General features: G+C 36.1%; 1 protein-coding gene across 1 annotated transcript; it reads left to right on the plus strand.

Moving 5' to 3' along the window:
* The first annotated feature begins 517 nt into the window (after positions 1–517).
* On the plus strand, positions 518–19132 carry LOC129003844 (ubiquilin-4-like). Its single transcript, XM_054432169.1, has 10 exons — positions 518–675; positions 5678–5885; positions 8078–8316; positions 9003–9141; positions 10018–10128; positions 10592–10890; positions 12617–12771; positions 13281–13473; positions 15819–15939; positions 17942–19132. The coding sequence occupies exons 1-10, from the start codon at positions 574–576 to the stop codon at positions 18016–18018; spliced, it is 1644 nt and encodes a 547-aa protein (XP_054288144.1). The 5' UTR covers positions 518–573; the 3' UTR covers positions 18019–19132.
* The last annotated feature ends 2575 nt before the right edge of the window (positions 19133–21707 follow it).

Below are 21707 nucleotides of genomic sequence, written 5' to 3' on the forward strand. Positions count from 1 at the left end.
TGAATGTCTTGCTGAAATCGATGTAATTTTCATTTGACACCGGTTGTTGAAGGCACTCATTACTTGACACTGGGAAGATATTACCTCAGCAGAAAAATGATGTGTCGTAGTTATCAGCAATGATTTTTTTACAACTAATATGAAAGGGATTGAGATTAATCTAGGTCTATGCTAATATTTACAGGAAGGTCATTAAAAAAAACGAGGAACAAGAGTAAGTCATAAGTCAAATTCTTTATTTACCAAATAAGAAATGATTGAATTAATTAAAGAAATAATGTAAGGAGAGGGTTACAAGGGACAGTGCACCAAAAGAAAGTCACTAAGAAAACGCTTTGTGTACTTAATAAGTGTTTTGATTTTGAACCAAAGAACTAACTCCTAATTATTGTAAACTGTTTATAGATAGTATCTTATTATGTTTCGAATCTTCGCCTGTTAAGGGGAGGAATGGCAGCATTGTGCATGACGTTTAACGGTGACAGCGACAGCAGCCGAAAGCCGAACAGCCAGCTAGCAATCGGCGAGTCATTCTCGTTTTGGTCCATTATATCGGCTGTAGGTTTGTCAAAAATGGCGGAAGGTCAGGATAGTGCTAAAAAGATAAATGTGACAGTGAAAACGCCGAAAGACAAAGTGACTGTTGAAGTTGAGGAAAATGCATCGATTAAAGATGTAAGTTAAATTTTTGAATTATTAGTGATGATAAGCATGAACTAGAACCTTCGACAATGTTTAGACAAACGATGTTCTCTGTGAATGCTTGACTAGGCTACTCAATATATTTTTGTAAATTGCATCATAAGTAATTATTATTTCTTTCGCTGTAACGCAGTTACAGAAATGTAGAGAGGGATATTTTGATATAATGTTATATTTGGGGTCTTACTGAATACATACATAACTTGAGTTTAATTGCATTGAAGAAGGTCTAATTAGGCCTAGACACTTTTGACTCGGTCGCACCCAATTTTAAATTTTACTAACCTAGTTTGAGACATTATTTTATTTCTTCATAATATAATCAATCAATCAATTATTGAGATGGGGACGCCACCTAGGTGCGTATTTTAACCCAAATATGAGTGAAGGATGAGTGTAGAATGGTGTGTGATGACCTGTGTAGCTTTGTTACTGACTAAGATCAGCGGTTTCATTAGTCAGGATCATTTATTTAAAGCCCAATGATCAGGAACAGCTGGGTCCAGTGTTAACTTACTTGGAATTAACACATATCAGAATGTTCTCAATTCATTTTACTTATCTGACAGCTTAACTGTGCAGCCTGGATCAGAGGTTATGGGCTAGGCTATAGCAAAACGTCGATGAAGAAACAAAACCGCCTAGGCCTATCTGACGAATCTTCAACTTTACAGAATAAGAGAAAAACTGTTTTGAAAAATATCCTTTGAATAAGAACCTATAAGTGACTAAAATAGGCCTAGAGTTTAGATTTTAATGTTTCAAAACTAATTTCTAGATCAAATTAAGTTAACTTACATCTAAGTTACATAGACCTAAATACTTATATTACTTTAACTATTTACATTTAAAAGAGAGTACTTTGGCGGTATTAATGTTTGGAGATATGATTGGTAGGCCTACTTAGATTGGTTTTGTGGATAGGCTGTAAGTCATTCCTATTTTCAGATAAAACTTATTGGTGGTAACTTATTGCTGCATTCATATATTTTGTTTAAACGGTCTGTTGGGCGGTTAAGTGAACAATGTATTTTAAGAGAAATTCAATTAGTTGGAAATTATTGTGGACGGAGGGTGACCAAGAGTAATTTATATATCATTAGAAACTATAGTTCGGCCGTTTAGAAAACGACCTGCGCGCTAATGCTAAACCAATGCTGGAGGAGGTCACTTTCTAAGCGGCCGAACTATAGATTTTTACCTGAAAACAATGGTGCAAAAATTTTTCTGCTGTCACAAAAACCGAATTACGGTACATAACTACGATTTAAAAAAATGTTATACTCATTCATAAAACTCACCAATTCAATTGCCTCAATAACTGTTTACCAGTATTATTGTTGTGAGGGGTTGGAGTTAGCCACTGGGATCGTGGAAATATTTTCACATACGTTTAAAAGCATTGTTAGTTGCCGCGCCAGTTACTGGGATTGCGGAACAGAAATATCGTGTCGACGCCGATGGTTAAACAGCGTTGGTGGTGTAGTGGCTAGAATACCCGACTGACGATCGTGTGACCATCGTGAGATCCTAGGTTCGAATCTCCTCGGTGGCATTAACATTTTGCTTCTGATTTTGTTAGAATGTGATTTTCTCTTAAGTTCACTAATTAGTTTTTTTTTTATTTGAGACATTTATAATTTAATTTTGTGATAAGAATGCATTTGTTATAAATACATTAACTTTTTGTTTGTAATCATTTTCTAACAGCGAATAATTGAGATAGGCTAATCGATTCTTAAAAGTATCAATTCGTTTAAGTATAGGATTATAACTTTGGTCTAGTTTTATTTTAGCAGTTAAAAATTAGAAAATATATTGTCAACCACTTTCAAAATTTCCCTTTTGTGCAATAATATTTATCAATACGACTATGGACTAAAAAGAATAGGCCTAAGTGAAAACTTTAAGAATTGGTTTACCGGTACGTTATTACATTTATAATAACATCAAAATAAGCAGTTTGCTTAACTTGAAACCTTATTTTTCTAGTAGCTAGAACCTATATATTTTACATACAGACCACCTTATGATTTTAATTTCTATCAGTTTATTGAGATATTTGATAGAATATTGAGATACCACATTGAGAATATTGAGATACAATGAAGATCTGACCTACCTTGCACAGGAGATGCTTTATGGATGTTATTAGGTCCCATAAATTAGTAAAAACAGTTAAGAAGAATCTGTACTAGGGTAAAAAAAAATACAGCTACCCGGTACCTTAATAGACTAATTTGTTAGCGATGATATTCAATACATAAATTGTATAAATATGGCCACTCCAATGTCTGATCATAGCTGGTTGCACATTGATTTAAAGTGGGGGATGATTAGTAAGGTTAGTTATAGGATTGAGAAACCAAGAATTTTAAAAACTGGAATGGAGGAATTTTAGTATTATTTGAGTCACGAGTGTTGGCCTATAGACGATGATATTAGAGGCACTGATGATTTATTTGACGTTTTTATGTTAGTTTTATGTATTACTTTGCTGTATGTTTCCCTAAATCGTTGATTAAAGTAAATAATAATAGCGATTTAAACTGGAAAAGTGAAGAGGTGAGGGGATCTCGTAAGAGTGACTGATCTTTACTAGATGACTCCAGTAAAGGTGTTCGGATATCACGGAGATAATGTCAAGATATATTGAAGCAAAAAAACAGCATTCTCAATCTGTTAGCTCTTGCAAGAAGAATTATTTTGGCGTCCAAGAATGAAGAGTTGTAGCATAGATAAAACATACTCCCTTAGTAGATTTCTCATCCCTATGGAACAGCTGAAGACAATTTTATTGTTAGTTCTGTACGGTTTATGTAGAGGTCGTGTTTTGTTTACAATTTGTTTCCCGTAATTAAAGTAATTTAAAACCTCGTTTAACCAAATAATACGATCTAACCATAAACAATAACTTGTCCCCTACTTATATAACCAAACAGTAAAGCACAATTCAAGAAATTGTCCCCAAAATAATAGAAACAAATTTTGTTGACACTAGCATCCAGTGTCACCGGGTACATGAACTAGACACGAAAAACAGGCTTCAAAATTTATAATGGGGTGAGAAGTCTACTTGTGTTGGTTAGTCTATGGTTGTAGCCTGAGCCTGAATAAAGATAATTTTGTCAATGAGAATACAGTAGGCCTATCTGGGCTGCTTAACAGTAAATGATAGGTTCCTGGATGATCCGGTGATAATTGCCGATAGGCCTGCTTTTAATAAATTCTTTTAAGAGGAAGTTATTAGTGTCATGGGTGGTAGCCATGACATTGGTATTTCACAGGAAGATGTTACGGTAGAGCAGGCAAATTCCAACTTGATGAGTCTACGGTCTATCGATGGGAAAGAAATCTTGGAGATAATTGAATCATCATGTAGTAAACCTAGTTCTGGTATAGACCACATTCCATTTACCATCGTGAATTCTTGTGCTCACCTGGTGGCTAAACCTCTTATGACAATAATAAATAAATCTTTCAAGGAAGGGAAATTCCCGAAGGGACGGAATTAAAACTTCTAAAATAATTCAGATTCACAAGAAGAACGAAAAAGATGTAGATAAGCTTAATTAGTAATTATAGACCAGTTGCGGTCCAGTCAGTCTTCTCTAAAATATTTGAAGTTTTGCCTTTTTAAATAGACTCCTGCCATACCTAGAACAAAACATAATTTTACTGCAAAATCAATTTGGATTCCGGAAAAAGAAATCGACTACAGATGCTCTCTCTTTATTGACCTCAGTTCATGACAAAATCGATTGCATGGAAGATATTTGCTTTGTTTTATGACATGACTAAGGCTTTTGATTGCCTTATAGCCTACTTAAAATAAATTGACAAAGTTTGGTAGAAGATATAAGAAGAAATACAAAATAAACTAATCACACACTTTAAAAAATGTTAAAAGTGTGTGATTAGTTTATTATTTTGTATAATGATCTAGCCGTTTGGCAATACAGTAGAACCTCTTTAATCCGAACCCCCGTAATCCGAACATCCACTAATCCGAACCCCTCATTGCTGTACTCTATACACAGTACAGCAGTTCTTTATTGTATACTATATTTAATTTACAGTACTGTTTATTCACCATGTTTACTACTGTAATAAATAAACACTTTATTTTACTTTATAAAACATTTTTTCACTTTTCCCAAAATAATGTTGATCAATTTTAGTCATGTTTTAGCTAATTGATATGTAAAAACAACAATATGTTCTGTAATCCGAATTATTCAATAGTCCGAACTACCCCTGGTCCCAATTAGTTCGGATTAAAGAGGTTCTACTGTACTATGAAGAAACAATAACTTAAAACTTATCAATATAGCCTAACAACGACTTAGGCCTATGGTAGTTTCTTCCATTTTTAGTCGTACAAGTTAAAAATAAAACTAGCTTAAGGATAAAAATAAACTACCGAATAAAATTTTTTTGTTATTGTTTTTTTTTTTTAAATCATAGGCAATGGTAAAATTAAATTCAATGCAATAAGTTAAGTTATTTAAATGAAATGAAATAAAATGAATGATTGATTGTCGTTAAAACTAAGTTCATAACAATTGTCAAAAGAAAAACAAAAAAAAGTACTGCAGTTAATCGTAGTACTCACTAGTGAGGACGTTAATCCACACCAGGGAGTATCTCATCTACAGTGCATGCCTATATCCACAATTCATGACCTCCAATTAGCTCAATTACAAGACGATACCAGTCTATCCCAGCTTCTGGGGCTATTCCCTGGAAAAAGTAATAGAAAGAGTATAGGTACGGTAACGAAGTTTTACAAACGATTGTAGATAAAGTAGTGTTAGCAACTCCCGTAGCCTTCCTGACACTCGTAGAAGTTTCTAAGGCACTTGCTAAGGCCTGTGCAATAAATTGAGACTCATGTCGTAAAGACCATTTGTGCACGATCGTTGTGTAAAGTTGCAGTTCAGCTGCGTTTTACAATGTTAATTTTTTTTTACAGTTCAAGGTGCTGGTGGCAGGCAAGTTCAATGCCCAGCCGGAGCAGCTTTGCCTAATCTTTGCTGGCAAGATCATGAAAGATGGTGAAACTCTAGGAACTCACAATATCAAGGATGGCCTTACCGTACATCTGGTGATTAAAGCTAATACTCCGGCCAGTGAAGCTCCTCCGGCTAACAATGCTGCTTCCCCACCTGCAGCTAGGCCTGGTTAGTGACATGTTTTTTTTTTTTTTTTAACAAGCAAATGCAATATTGTAGGCTATAGAATAGTTAGTTTGTCAACTACGCCAACAGTATCCTTAACGTTTTACTGAATGTTTCTTCTATTATCTTTTATTTCATCTTAAACTTTTCCAAATTCTACGCTATGATAAAAGGTCGAGGAATATTTTAAAGTTGAGTGAAATTTATTACTCAACTTACTGATCTAGGCCTATATTTTTAAGTTTTCTAGCAATATCAACATAGAAACTAAAATATCAGTAATAGTACGTTACATCCTACAAAAAGTTATCAGAAAACACTTTCAGGCAATCTGTTGGCATTATATGTTTAATAAAATGTAGCATTAGTGAGTGCAGAACCCTGACTTACTGTCAAGAGTTAGGATCTGAAAGTGAAAGTGAAGTGAACTGAAAGTAGGACTTAAAAGTTGAATCCTTACTGTAAGTCACTGGTACAATGTTGTAGCTCTGGATGGACTAGGTGGTCTGGAGGTTCTAGAGGGGCCTATAGTTCTGGCAGTCTATTGACGTTGGAGATGCAACGTAAAGATAAAATATGTGAACACTTAATTGACAGAGCCTTTTATTCAATCACAGATTTTCTCAATACATCTCTTTAGTTTAGCATAGTTTTATCTTTCAATTTTTTAAATTCACTATCTTCTTGAAAACTATTTTATTTTTTATCTGATAATTTAACTCTGACAATGCACCTATTCTGTGTGTACCAACACATGTAAAGAATGTTATGTGCAAATAAAATATGTCTCTGTCTATGTTTGGTGTAATGATGCAGATGTGGCAGTGACACCCTTTGGTCTTGGAGCTCTGGGAGGACTAGGTGGCTTAGAAGCTCTGTATGGGCTCTGGTAGTCTGTTGGAGATGCAGCAGAACATGCAGCGAGAGTTGTTGCGCAACGTGTTGTTGACACTCGTGTAATGTAGCAGATGTGGCAGTGACACCCTTTGGTCTTGGAGCTCTGGGAGGACTTGTGGCTTAGAGGCTCTAGGTATGGGCTCTGGTAGTCTGTTGGAGATGCAGCAGAATATGCAGCGAGAGTTGTTGCACAACGTGTTGTTGACACTCGTGTAATTTTGCAGATGTGGCAGTGACACCCTTTGGTCTTGGAGCACAGGGAGGACTTGTGGCTTAGAGGCTCTAGGTATGGGCTCTGGTAGTCTGTTGGAGATGCAGCAGAACATGCAGCGAGAGTTGTTGCACAACGTGTTGTTGACACTCGTGTAATTTTGCAGATGTGGCAGTGACACCCTTTGGTCCTGGAGCTCTGGGAGGACTTGTGGCTTAGAGGCTCTAGGTATGGGCTCTGGTAGTCTGTTGGAGATGCAGCAGAACATGCAGCGAGAGTTGTTGCGCAACGTGTTGTTGACACTCGTGTAATGTTGCAGATGTGGCAGTGACACCCTTTAGTCTTGGAGCTCTGGGAGGACTTGTGGCTTAGAGGCTCTAGGTATGGGCTCTGGTAGTCTGTTGGAGATGCAGCAGAACATGCAGCGAGAGTTGTTGCGCAACGTGTTGTTGACACTCGTGTAATGTTGCAGATGTGGCAGCGACACCTTTTGGTCTTGGAGCTCTGGGAGGACTAGGTGGCTTAGAGGCTCTAGGTATGGGCTCTGGTAGTCTGTTGGAGATGCAGCAGAACATGCAGCGAGAGTTGTTGCGCAACGTGTTGTTGACACTCGTGTAATGTTGCAGATGTGGCAGCGTCACCTTTTGGTCTTGGAGCTCTGGGAGGACTAGGTGGCTTAGAGGCTCTAGGTATGGGCTCTGGTAGTCTGTTGGAGATGCAGCAGAACATGCAGCGAGAGTTGTTGCGCAACGTGTTGTTGACACTCGTGTAATGTTGCAGATGTGGCAGCGACACCTTTTGGTCTTGGAGCTCTGGGAGGACTAGGTGGCTTAGAGGCTCTAGGTATGGGCTCTGGTAGTCTGTTGGAGATGCAGCAGAACATGCAATGAGAGTTGTTGCGCAACGTGTTGTTGACACTCGTGTAATGTTGCAGATGTGGCAGTGACACCCTTTGGTCTTGGAGCTCTGGGAGGACTTGTGGCTTAGAGGCTCTAGGTATGGGCTCTGGTAGTCTGTTGGAAATGCAGCAGAACATGCAGCGAGAGTTGTTGCGCAACGTGTTGTTGACACTCGTGTAATGTTGCAGATGTGGCAGCGACACCTTTTGGTCTTGGAGCTCTGGGAGGACTAGGTGGCTTAGAGGCTCTAGGTATGGGCTCTGGTAGTCTGTTGGAGATGCAGCAGAACATGCAGCGAGAGTTGTTGCGCAACCCTGACATGTTGCGGACATTGATGGACAACCCCCTGGTGCAGCAGATCATGGGTGACCCTAACAATATGCGGCAATTGATTCTCTCCAACCCTCAGATGCAGGAGCTTATTGAGGTAAACCTTTAGATAGAAGTAGTCAATGGGTTTAGACTGTTCATTACAATGGTTAGGTATACAATAGAAACTCAATTATACGGGGTGGTTGGGAGGGGTGAGAGACTATGGATAACTGAAAGCCACAGTTAATCCAACATGGTATACAAATATCCAAAGGCTCTGGAAAAAGTTATTACATTTGCTTAATAAGCTGCTACTGAAAATGCTCTGGAAAAAGTTGACTGCCAGTAACTTTACACATCACTCACAGCCTGTTTAGTGAACTCGATTGTAAACTAGCCAAATAAACTCACCATTGATTGTGCACAAGCAACAAGTAGGGTTATTCTTTATAATGTTGGAGGAATTGGTTCTAACTGAAGTCGTAGCTGAATCAACAATGGTCAAAAATGAGTTAATTAGGCATTATGAAATGGGAAAAGAGTAATGTAGGTCAAACCATGGGCAATAATATAATCACAGAGGACAAGCCACATAAAATGTATTGCTGAAGAATAAAGAACCTGCAGCTTACAAATGTCACCACATGGTTTTTACATGCCATTAACATGGCTATCGTGTGAGTGGAAAGTATCATGCACTCGACATATAATAAACTTACCAACTACTTGCTGTGTTCTTGACCCTTTACACATTGTCGATTGTTTTGTGATGAGTTTGACTGATTTAATCATTTTCCACAGCGTAACCCGGAGATCAACCACCTGTTGAACAACCCAGACTTGCTACGGCAGACGATGGACATGGCCCGTAACCCAGCCATGCTGCAAGAACTAATGAGATCTCAGGATAGAGCCATGTCAAATCTAGAGTCAATCCCTGGTAGGTGAAGGCAATGTTGTTTATACAGTTAAACTTGGATGGTTCCAAAATCAAAGGACTAGTGAAATAATTATTATTAAAATTTGATAGTCACAAATGTACCACCCACGCTTTTGGTTTCACAAATGTACTGAAAAAATGTATTCAGTAGATTTAGAGGTTAAAATTTGTCCCATAAGTAAAGTGACAAACTCTTGTACCAGTGTTTCTATCAGTCAAGAATAATTTTTTTTTCTAAAACACTTCATTTACAAGATATCAACCATATTTTATTATTTACACGAAAATGTATATAGGTATTTGAAAATGATCAACCAATCTTAATGAATCTCGTCGCCTTATTTACAAGATATCAACCATATTTTATTATTTATAGGAAAATGTATATATTTAAAAATGTTCAACCAATCTTAATGAATCTCGTCATGTATGTTGAGAAGAAAGACCTATCACAAAAAAAGTTATATAACCTGGTCTAAGTTAACATTTCGACCTTTTGTTCAAAGTAAAAGTCCATGAAAACGAGGGACTGTAAGAAAATTTTACAAATCATCACATATTTGAAGAACTTGTAAGTCCATTATAATCGATTAGTATATTAACTACTTTAAGGAACTTATCTTTAAAATTTGAAACTGCCATCAGTCAGTCAGATACTGAAAAATCAGTTTGCCGTGCACCCTGAGACCCCAATCGTATTCTGGATGATAAACTCTCAACTGTCATGTCTTTATAAAGAAAAAAAAGAAGAAAAAGAAAAATTTAAAAACCTCTAACGTTTTTTAAAGTTTGTACTCTTTATATCCAGTTGTAAATCTATCTCCTTTGAGATGTATGTGTCTAGACTGTGTGTATAAGCTCTCTAACCCTTTGTAGGAGGATATAACGCTCTGCAGCGAATGTATCGAGACATCCAGGAGCCGATGTTAAATGCAGCCACTGAACAGTTCAGTCGCAACCCTTACGCTGTTCCTGGAAGTAACCCTGGTAAGTAGGCATTTTGATATTATGAGAAAAAAAATACTGTGAATGTATTTATTTATTTATTTTACTTTACAATTCCATAAAACATCATATGCCAATTAAATTGTAGCATTAAGCATGCAAAAAGAATTAAAATGAGTAATTCAAAATAAAAATAAATGTAGCTTGGGACAAAATTTCCATCTTCAATGGTGGCACTCTTAAAACAATTTCAGTAGAAATATAGATGTAAAATATAAGAACAATAATTAGAACAACAAGAAAGTTAGTATAAAAGGTTCTTGTTGTTCTAATTATTGTTCTTATATTTTATATCTATATTTTGAGTATTTTGACTGAAATTGTGGCTAGGACATGACCTAAAATTTTAAGTTAAAAGGTTATATAAACACAAGGTATGTCCATATTCTTAACGATTTACTTTGGACTTGTTTACAACACGTTATTTATGTACCCAAATTTCCAGATGCGGCATCTAACCCGCAGCAAGGGCAGGAGAACAGAGACCCGTTGCCTAACCCTTGGGGCGGAGGTACACCAGGGACTGGTGCTGGGGCGGGGGGTAGAGAGGGGGCCACAAGGGGTACGACGCCCCCCTCCATGCAGTCTCTCATGGGACAGATGATGGAAAACCCTCAGTTAATGCAGAACATGATGAGTGCTCCCTACACCCAGTCACTGATACAAGCACTGGCAGCGGACCCTAGTTTGGCTCAGAACATAATGGCCAACAACCCACTGTTGGCTGGCAACCCTGCGCTGCAGGTGAGAAAAATTAGTCTGCTGAGTAGTAATGTTTTGAAAAACATTGTTTTCTCTATAATTTGATTTTTGATTTTTCTTATATACAAACAATTTCTCATTGGTATTGGTAAAAAAAAAACATAAACAAATTGTAAATAGGTAATAAACGATTAAATGCTTTTAAGTTTGTCTCTCTATGAAACCAATAACTTTCTCTATTTTGAAGCTATTAAATAAGACCCTTTCAAAGTAAGGACATCACTACTGCAACTAAAAAATATGGCAAGCAGGCTGGTATAGTGGTTAAGTGCAGGACTTAAGTCCCCGGAGTTCTAGGTTCAAATCTTGCAAGTCACCAATGGATCAAATGCAACTGAAAATAACTCCGTAGGCCTTATAGAAACTTGTTACTCGCCGTCGGTATGACTCCCCGGTCATGGCATGATCGTCGGTTTGATTCCACGGTCACGGGGTGATGGTTGGTATGACATTCAGTGACGGAATGATTGTTGTTATGACTCCGCAGTCACGGTGTTATTGTCGGTATGACTCCGCGGTCACGGCACGATCGTCAGTGTGACTCGCGGTCACAGCGTGATTGTCGGTATGACTCCGCGGTCACGGCAAGATCGTCGTTCATGACTCTCTGGCCTCTGGTCAGGCCGCGATCGTCAAATTTACTCGCGGTCACGGCGCGATTGTCGTGACGCGATCGTAAAAATGACTTGTCAACGTCACTCGCGAAGCGGCAAAACCGCCGACGATAGGATCAAATCTTGTCCCAAAAAATTCCCGAATGAAATGTAATCCTGTCCTGAAAATCAGAAATATTATGTTTTTGCATACATTTCCAGAAATTTTGGGACCCATTCATAGCTTGTAATATGTTTCATATTGACTCATTGATTTGTGTTCTTTAATATGTTTAATTTATGCCTGCCTTCTTTATTTTAATTGAACTAACACATGTTTTATTATTATTATGATTGTAAATAACGTCCAATAAATATACACATCTATTTTTTTGTCAAGTCTAAAAGTCTTGTCTGTCTTTAATATTTTTTTTACATTTGGTGCCGAAACCCGGGACGGCCTCTGACTAAAGTTGCAGTCCTTACCGTTGGAGGGGAAAAGATGTAATATGTTTCATATTGACTCATTGATTTGTGTTCTTTAATATGTTTAATTTATGCCTGCCTTCTTTATTTTAATTGAACTAACACATGTTTTATTATTATTATGATTGTAAAATAATGTCCAATAAATATACACATCTATTTTTTTGTCAAGTCTAAAAGTCTTGTCTGTCTTTAATATTTTTTTACATAGCTAATAATAGTTCACAACAATTTTATTTTGTTCTAATTTAATATATGACTTATCCAGAGTTTAGGTTGAAGATAAATATATGCCAGGCAAAGTTCAATACAAATAGGCTTTCTTCTGAGTCACTGAGCCTTGAGCTTTGTCTCAACTGCACTCAGCTACAGCACCATTCTTGTTTAATTTTTCATTGTTTTTGCTTGGCTTACTCGGAAAATCATGTCAAGAAAGCATTTATTCAAGGTCAACAATATCATCCGGGACACTATTACCCCCTTCGTTTGATCAGTTCATCTTTTCTTCCTTTACACACTATAATTTCTCGCTATGGTTTAGTCATTATTTTGCCAGGGAGGTTATACTGTATCTTTTCAAACCTTTGAGCAGTTGTTCTGTAATTTATGTGTTATGTGATGTTGTCCAGAGTCAAATGAGGGAGATGATGCCCACTCTACTGCAGCAGATGCAGAATCCTGCCATGCAACAACTGATGACTAACCCTGAGGCTCTGAGGGCTGTACAACAGATACAACAGGGAATGGAACAGTTGTACACGACTGTGCCAGGACTGGCCAACACGTACGTATATCTCATGATGTTATACTAGACTCTCGACTAACAAAAGTTCAGATAACATCAAACATAAAATAAAAACACATTGGTAGCATGTCAAACTATGTTGCTACAAATTCCCAGTTAGATATAACTAATCTACCAGAAAAAGTCCCCAATTTGTAACTTATTGTGGTCAAATAAGTGTTTTGCCAAGGCACTAATACTAGATGTATAGACCTAAGATTATTTATGGTGTTTAAGTTAAAGTTTTTTTCCGTTATTAGTTTGAGCATTTGTGAGGTTAAATGTAGCTGAGAGTTGTTTTGTCTAACTTATATGTTCAAAGTCAACGAACCTATGTCTTTTGTCAGCTGACAGGAGTTTGTGTTGTAATAAATTAATGTTTCATTACACTTTCACTTTACTGTAACATAGGAAGTCGTCCCAAATTTACTGCTGTTGCATGTTTAACACATAAGGTATCTCTGTTTTGGATAGTAACAGTGATGGTTATTGATGTGTTTCCATTTCAGACTAGGCACAATGGGTCAGTCTATTCCTCCAGGGACACCAGGCACCACGCCTGCCCCAGACTCCACCACACCCTCAACTAACACCACAAGCAACACCACAGGCACCACAGGGACACCAGCTGCACCTGCAGCACCGGCAGCACCAGCTGCACCTGCAGGACAGGACATGTTTTCACAATTTATGGCTAGAATGGTGAGCAGACTATCCAAAACACTTGTGTGCTTCATTGGATGTTTTTTTTTCTAGAAAAACTAGTTGGTTGTTTATTTTCCAGACTAGCCCGTATTTAATTATCGGCAAGGTTAAAAAAAAAAAAAAAAAAAAAAAAAAAAAAACTTATAGTTATACCAGAGGGACACAGGTGAATAAAACTTTCTTAACCGTCTGACTTAGGGTATATTATACTCCATTCCACATTCACATTGCAGAATGGTTAGCCCCATATACCATGCATTTTAAGGTACGTTACCAAATTTAAGGGGGGGGGGGCTATTAAACAAACACCAGAACTTACCAGTTTTCATCCACAATAGCCTACAACTAGACCTATAAGAACGTAGGCCTAGTCTTAATCGCAGTGAAGTATATACACACACTTACACAACATATTTATCAGTAATAACACCCCAAATCATCGAAAAATGTCAAACCGACCGATTTTGCAAATATTTTACACCAACGACGACATGACATAACCTCAAGACTGGTGGTTGTTGACAGACAACAGACGAAGTTTAGCATAACAGATAAATGTCCGATCAGCTGTTGAGTAGACATTAAACTCGCCACCAAAAGCGCTATCTGAGGCATAAAACTCGACCGAGCTGAAACCTTGATTTGGCCATGGAAGAGAATTGTTTGTTTGTACACCGTCTTTGAAGTATCCTCGTTAACACTCGTCCGTTACCTACGCTTACATGATCATCGATAATTTGATAGAAGGGCTATATTAATCAAATCAAAACATCTTTATTTTCCTTACATGTACATGGGTACAAAAATAGTGTCAAGTATAAAGTAAAAGTACTAAACTAGCCTAGATATAAACACATTAGATAATTACATTACCACGATTTGCATTTAATTTTTGTTTAACATTCGCATTCTTGTTTCTTCTTCTTGTTTTTTATTCTTGTTTCTTGTTTTGTTGTAAATTTGATTTTAAATATCTAAATTTTAATAACTTAAATTTGAGTCTAGACCCGCCAGTTTCTGACTGCCAGTGACTGACTACTGGTGGCTATCGTTTGGTTTCATTTAAATCAATTAGGTACGAAACTACGATTTCTCTGTCCGCTTAACGAATAATTATTATGTACATTTATTTTAGTTTTAAAATTTGTCGTTTTAATACCCCGAGACTTGTCGTCTGAGTTCTGAACCCCGTCATTGGCGGTGATAGAATCAGGCCTTGGGAGTGTTCAGATTTGAACAATTAATCACGAATATTAGTATTAAATTTGTTTTAACTGTATCACACTGAATTCTTCGTTTGCATTTATTAATTAGACTCTTTAGGAATTTATATTATATTCTATTTTATATACCAATGTCTCCACCAAATAACTTTGAATTTAGTATTTTATCACATTGGCTGAGATAGAATACTCGTCGGTCCTACAGAGTCAATTTAAAAAAAGTCAGGCAAAATTTCCCCAAAACACTCAAACGATGGTGCGGATGATATAGCTCCCCCTGAGCCATAAATTAAATTTAATAAATTAATTGATCAATCAAAACCGTGAACAACTTCGTATTGACCCCTGGATTTTTCTCGACTCCTTCTGATCATTCCGGTTAAGAAATTTGAGTGTGGCTGGTTGTAGGGGTAGGTTTAGTCTGACTTTGTGTATACTAGTTTATCCCTCCCCCCCCTAGAATTTTACGTCACAGCAATACAATACAATAGATTTGGTAGTTATTTTCAAATGGCAGGTTCAGCACTGTTAGCCGTACTAAAAACTCCTCAAATCACTCTACCCAGAAAACAGGCACGATTCACAAAGAAATAAAACAATATTCCTTCACTTACGACTAGAAAATCATTACATTTTACTAGAGATGTGATCCTGAAATTTTCAAGAAAAATATATCCCCCTGTTATAGCCTACATTTTTTAGTAGGAATTTTCTCAAAACACAATTTATTCCAACTGCCAGCCATTTCCCTGCTATCATGAGTTACAATTGATGACGGTTCCATAATTGCGAGATATGTTAACGCTTTTGCCGTTATAGATGATGAATAAAATTCCTGTCCTATTTTATGTCTTGGAAATTTGGGAAAAATTACAAATCTCGTCCTGCCCCTAAATTAATGTACAATTCCTTACATCCTCCTACTTTTTACTCTTATCTTGCTACTAAATTTGACTGTATCAAAATTCAAATGTTTATGTTGAAATGCAAATTTAACTGAAAAAAGTATAAAAAAAGTATTTTAGTCGATTTGTGTGTTCAACATTTATGCACACCCCCATCAGCCACCTTACATGTAAAAGCTGCCTTTTTCTCGACCTAATCGTGTTTGTGCTGCAGGTTGCGGGTATGGCAGGTCAAGGCCCCAACGCTTCCAGTCAACCCCCGGAGGAGAGGTACCGTAGTCAACTGGAACAACTCACTGCTATGGGCTTTGTCAACAGGGAGGCTAATCTGCAAGGTAACCCGTTACACAATTTTTTGTTTACAGATTAGTTTTTATTAGAGATGGGCCGATTCTAGAATTGGTCGATTCCGATACTGATTCCGATTCTACAACTAAAGTTTTGATTCCTGATTCCGCACTCGATACCGATACCTGTAAAAAATTCATTTAATAACACATATAACTTATGTGTGCTTATCGCTGTCCCTATATAAAGGAGCATGTTATTTTTATTTAATCTTTATACAATAAGATAACTGCATTGCTATTGATTAAGGTTACATAGATTAGGTTACCCTATACGGAAAATAAGATAGGCTTGATCACAACTTCACATCATTCGTTGTGAAATGCAACGGCAAGCTATTTTGGATTATAAAACTATTACGTATGTGAAGGGTGTAGCATAGAGCACAAGGGCCTAGATTTTTTAGGATTTTTTGAGGGGATAGCAGGCTTACCTGAATGGGAAAGAGTCCAAACTGGCACAGGAAACACAAAACATAACTTTACACTATATACACAAAACATTAGAATATTTCACTGTCACTGACAGCATTTTCAACTAAGGAAGAGTTCATATTACGTATGTGAGATAATGAACTTAGAATTATTTATATTAGCTTACTTCAGAGTATTCCAAATAAACTATGATGTGCCACGCCAATGTCAGTTGAGTTTAGCATCATAATTAACCTCACTTTTCAGAATCGGTATCGAGTAGCCTACAATGAAGCGAAGTATCAAGTATCGGCGATTCTTCGATACCACTGGTATCGAGAATTGGAATCGGCCCATCCCTATTTTTATAAGAAGATTTGTAGGTCTATTTAATTTCAAGACTTTTATTTAATATATGGTTAAAATTCTCTAATGGTTTTATTAGTTTACAATAATTATTTGTTGAAACATGTATAAACTAGAGGTTAGCGGGTCTCCAATATTTTCAGGTCGGTTCGGGTGAGACGTGCTGAGCTTTTAATTTTATGATAGCAGAAAAATCTATTATCATGATTGTCATCCATGATCATGTGTGATGTTGAGGGATATGCTGCATCGTAGGAGACAATGAAGTAGCAATGACTGCAGAAAATGTTCACAAGTATGCCGGACCATGGAAGTTGTTTTCAATTTTGCTGTGACCGTGGAAGGTGTTCTAGATTTTACTGTGACTGCTGAAGGCAACTGTGATTTCACTATGATCTCGGAAGACAGTCACGATTTTGCCGTGATTGCAGAAGATGTTCTTGATGTAGCCATGACTGTGGAAGAGGTTTACAACTTTGCCAAGACCTATAAAGGTTTTCTAGATTTCCGTGTAACCGCAGGAGATATTTACGAATTGTCATTTCTGCAGATGTTCTTGATGTTGCTATGACTGTGGAAGATGTTCTAGATTGTACCACAATATGGGGGAGATTATATAAATGATTATTTAAAAATCTATTGTAATAAAACAGTTAGAATTTTTTTTATCAATACTTTATGAAGCAACGGCCAAAATATTTTGACTCTACGCGGTTTGAAAAATTTATGTAGTCTGCAGACCACTAGTGTAAACTGAGCCAGACATAACCAAGGCCTACAACTCATTAGACTAAAATTAAAACAAGGATTAGAACTTTCCCAACTTTTTGTGTGGTTGGCCCTTACTAGTTTCAACATTAGCTCTCTCTGTATTTTGGTATTTTTTGTGCAGTTGGCCATTACTAGTTTTAACATTGGCTCTCTCTGTATTTTAGAATTTTTTGTGCCGTTGGCCATTACTAGTTTTAACATTGGCTCTCTCTGTATTTTGGAATTTTTTGTGCCATTGGCCATTACTAGTTTCAACATTGGCTCTCTCTGTATTTTGGATTTTTTTTGTGCAGAGGTGTGCAAAAGTTAGGTTTTCCTGATACAACCTATTAAGAAGTTAATAGAGGGGTTCCACTTGCCTAACAGGAGATTAATTATTTGGGTAGCCTACATATCAGTTTAATAAAAACTTTCTACCTCAAGTTGTGTCATGTTACAGCCCTGATAGCAACATTTGGAGACATCAATGCTGCTGTAGAAAGGCTTCTGTCAAACAGTCAGCTGACACACAGCTAACATTCCGACGTTCATCCGACAAGTCTCACTGAAGAGTTTTTTATTGACTGAATTAGTTACCTTCTGACACGCTAATCCAAATTATACAATATTCATACCGGAAAAGCCTATAGTTATTTTATGAAATGTTTATCTATTAATTTTAAGGCTATATTTTGGATTTATTATACCAATTTTAACGCAGCTGTGTGTATAGGAAGGATTAGAAATCTTTTATATTTTTTTTCTGCCATACTATAAATTGCTACAGTGATCATTTTACAAATTCTTTGATAACAGGTAAAATATTGTTATTTCAACTCTTTGTCGTGTTGTTGAGTTGATTTGAATTTTTCCTGCTTGTGATGTTGTTGTTGATTATATTATTTTATTTTATGTAAGTTAACCAATTGTCAACTGTAGAGTGGTTTTAATATACTTAGTAAAAAAGTTATTCCGCAATCATGCCTTTATTTAGTTTATCAACATTCTGTGTGTAATGTTGTAGATGCTAAGCTATACTGGATTGGCGTTGTCATTTTCTCTTTAAGTCTTTGAACTTTTCTCCTGATAAGTGTTGTGTGGATTGTCAAATTGATTTCTTTTTGTCTGATCAAGGTTAACTAAAGAAATTGGTTATAATTCCATACTAAACCAAGAATATCATTTATAGTTAGTGTAAAATAAACAATAAAACAACTAAAATGTTAACTTTAATTATAAGGAATGCTATGGTAAGCATTTTTATACACCTATATGTTTGGCAAGTAGGTTTAGTTTGTAATTTACCAACCAGTTGAGTTACAAGCATTTTTATTTGGTGCAAGATAGTAAACGGAGTTCATTTGCATATTTTTGACAAACAATTACCACATAATTCCTCACTCATTATTAACATCAAAAAGTTAAATTTTATTTTACAATTTCTGGAACTTTCAATGGTATTATAGATGTTGGTGCTTTTTCAGAACATCAGTAATTCACTGACTTTGATAATCCACAAAACTCACCGTTTAAACTCAAGCATCTTTCCCTAGTGTTACAAATACATTGTAAGTTTTTGAAAAGAAAGCGTGAATGATGGGGTGTAGAATGTATCTATATTAATTAAAGGAATATTTTTCTTTTTGTGAAATATGTTTTATTGTTTTCCTCTATGTTCATGTAGTATCTTTACTGTAAGTTATGACAGAGTCTACATAGGCTAGTCTATTAGTTAGAGTCAGGGCTGGCACGATGACCACGCGGCCACATAGGGCGCGGCCAGGGACAGGGCCCCAACGCACAGGGCATTGCTGGCAGTGTTTGCAAAGCATCCATGGTGTCGTTAAAATTAGTCAAAACTTTAATTATAAGTTCTGACTAAAATTAATAGGTGCAATAATAGAAATGATGTCAAAAAATATTTGGTTGCCTTTTGGTATATATGGAATTTTCAATCAGAGATAAAATGAAAAAAGATTTCTACTTAAATATTTTAATTGATGATCAACATATAGAAGAAGTAGAAACAATCAAATTCCTAGGACTTAGCATGTAAAAAACTTTCCTAAATTATTTTTATACTAAGAAGATTGTCTGTTGTATGTTCTGTAGTGAAGACGCATTACTTAACTGTATATCATTCGTTAATTATTTCCAACATTAGATATGCAATACCTATATGGGTCTCAAGTTTATCCAAAAGTAAACAAATATTTAAATTACAAAAAACAAAAGTCTGCATTAAGAATTATTTAAAAATTGAAACCACGCCAGTCATGTAAGAAAGTATTACAAAATTACCAGTTAATGACCTTTTACTCAACATATGCAGGGTGGCTGAAAAGTAACTTACACCCCCCTTAACTTTTCAACCATTTGAGATAGTATTTTAAATGTGTTTGTGACAACCTTCTTAGCTATGAGGGGCTACAGTAATCTTATATATTAAAAAAATTTGGGTTTTTATTTTCCGAGTTCGTTTGCCTCTTCTACCCAACAGATTTTAATAATTGAGGTCTTGAATTGAAGGTATGCACGTACAGATTTGCCATCAAGCATCGGCATAAATGTATGTATAATCCCACTCGGCATATACGTAAACAAAATTTGCTCCCCATGAATTTATTCTGGGAGTTAAATTTGGGTTTTCTTTGCCGAGTTCGTTTGCCTCTTCTACCCGACCGATTTTAATGATTGAGGTCTCGAATTGAAGGTATGCCCGTATAGATTTTCCATCAAGCATCGGCATAAATGTAACTATAATCCCACACGGCATATACGTAAACTAAATTTGGTCCCCATGTATTTCTTATGTGAGTTAAATTTGGGTTTATTTGGGTTTTCTTTGCCGAGTTTGTTTGGCTCTTCTACTCGACCGATTTTAACGATTGAGGTATCGAATTGAAGGTATGCACGCACAGGTTTGTCATCATGCATCGGCATAAATGTATCTATAGTCTCACTCGGTTTATACTTGAACGAAATTTGCTCTCTATGTATTTCCTATAGAAGGTAAATTTGGTTTCTCTTTGCCGAGTTCGTTTAGCTATTCTACCCGACCAATTTTCATGATTGAGGTCTCAAATTGAATGTATGCAAGTAAAGATTTCACATCAAGCATCAATATAATTTGAGTCATTTTTTATTTTACGATTACCTCAAATTAAGATGTATTTCACCAGTTATAATTATATAATGCTATATATTTAGGTCTAAGAACCTTCAGTGAAATACTGGTTTTTTTTAAATCTATTAGTTATTCAAATTGGACGAGTTTCAAGCAGACGCAAGACGAACAACCAACATAAATTGTTTTTCATAAGGATTTTCTATGATTACAAATCAATAGCTCCAGTATTGCTCATGTTTTTTATATGTTTTAGACTCAAAATAATCAATAAATTATAGGCTTTAATTTTAGCTATTAAACGTTTAAATCAGTTAAGCTCAAGATACCGGTACTGTATTACTCAATAAAAAATCATAAATTTGATTATTTATCAGATATTAAATTTATTTTAACGCTGCGGAGCAGCATGGGTCCTCTAGTCATGGTTAATTTTGAAAATTTTGCCTTTGGTGGGGGGTAGGGGGTGGCTCAAAATGTTCAAATGAAAAGTATAGTCAAGTTTGGCATCATCTTACAGGCCCACTAAAAACAAAATGGCGCCATAAAACGTTTCAAATCCAAATAACCATGAGAGTGGCTGAAAATTAACTTGCATCCCCTTTAATTTTTTAACTATTTGAGAAATTTAATATCGGTCTGCAGCGACTTGTTTAGATAAGAAGGGCTACAATAATTATGGTCAGTTTTGAAAATTTTGCCCTTAGGGGTAGCGGGGGTAGGGGGTGGCTCAAAATTTTCAAATATCAAGTATAGTCGAGTTTGGTATCATTTTACAGGTCTTGACAAAACATAACAACTGACACAAAGAAAATAGAAATCGGACCATTAATAACAAAATGGCAGTTAAAAATTACTTTTAATAACCATTGTCTTAATCATTTTTAGCTGCCATTTAGTTATTAAAGGTCCGATTTCTATTTTCTTTATGTTAATTGTTAATAATTGAAATAATTTTGTCAAGACCTATAAAATTATACCAAACTCGACTACAGTAGAACCTCTTTAATCTGAACTAATTGGGACCGGGGGTAGTTCGGACTATTGAATAGTTCGGATTACAGAACATATTGTTGTTTTTACATAACAATAGCTAGGG

Source organism: Macrosteles quadrilineatus, unplaced genomic scaffold, assembly GCF_028750875.1.
Source record: "Macrosteles quadrilineatus isolate MER2022 unplaced genomic scaffold, UCM_ALF_1.0 Scaffold_9__3_contigs__length_116548681, whole genome shotgun sequence".
NCBI lineage: Eukaryota > Metazoa > Arthropoda > Insecta > Hemiptera > Cicadellidae > Macrosteles > Macrosteles quadrilineatus.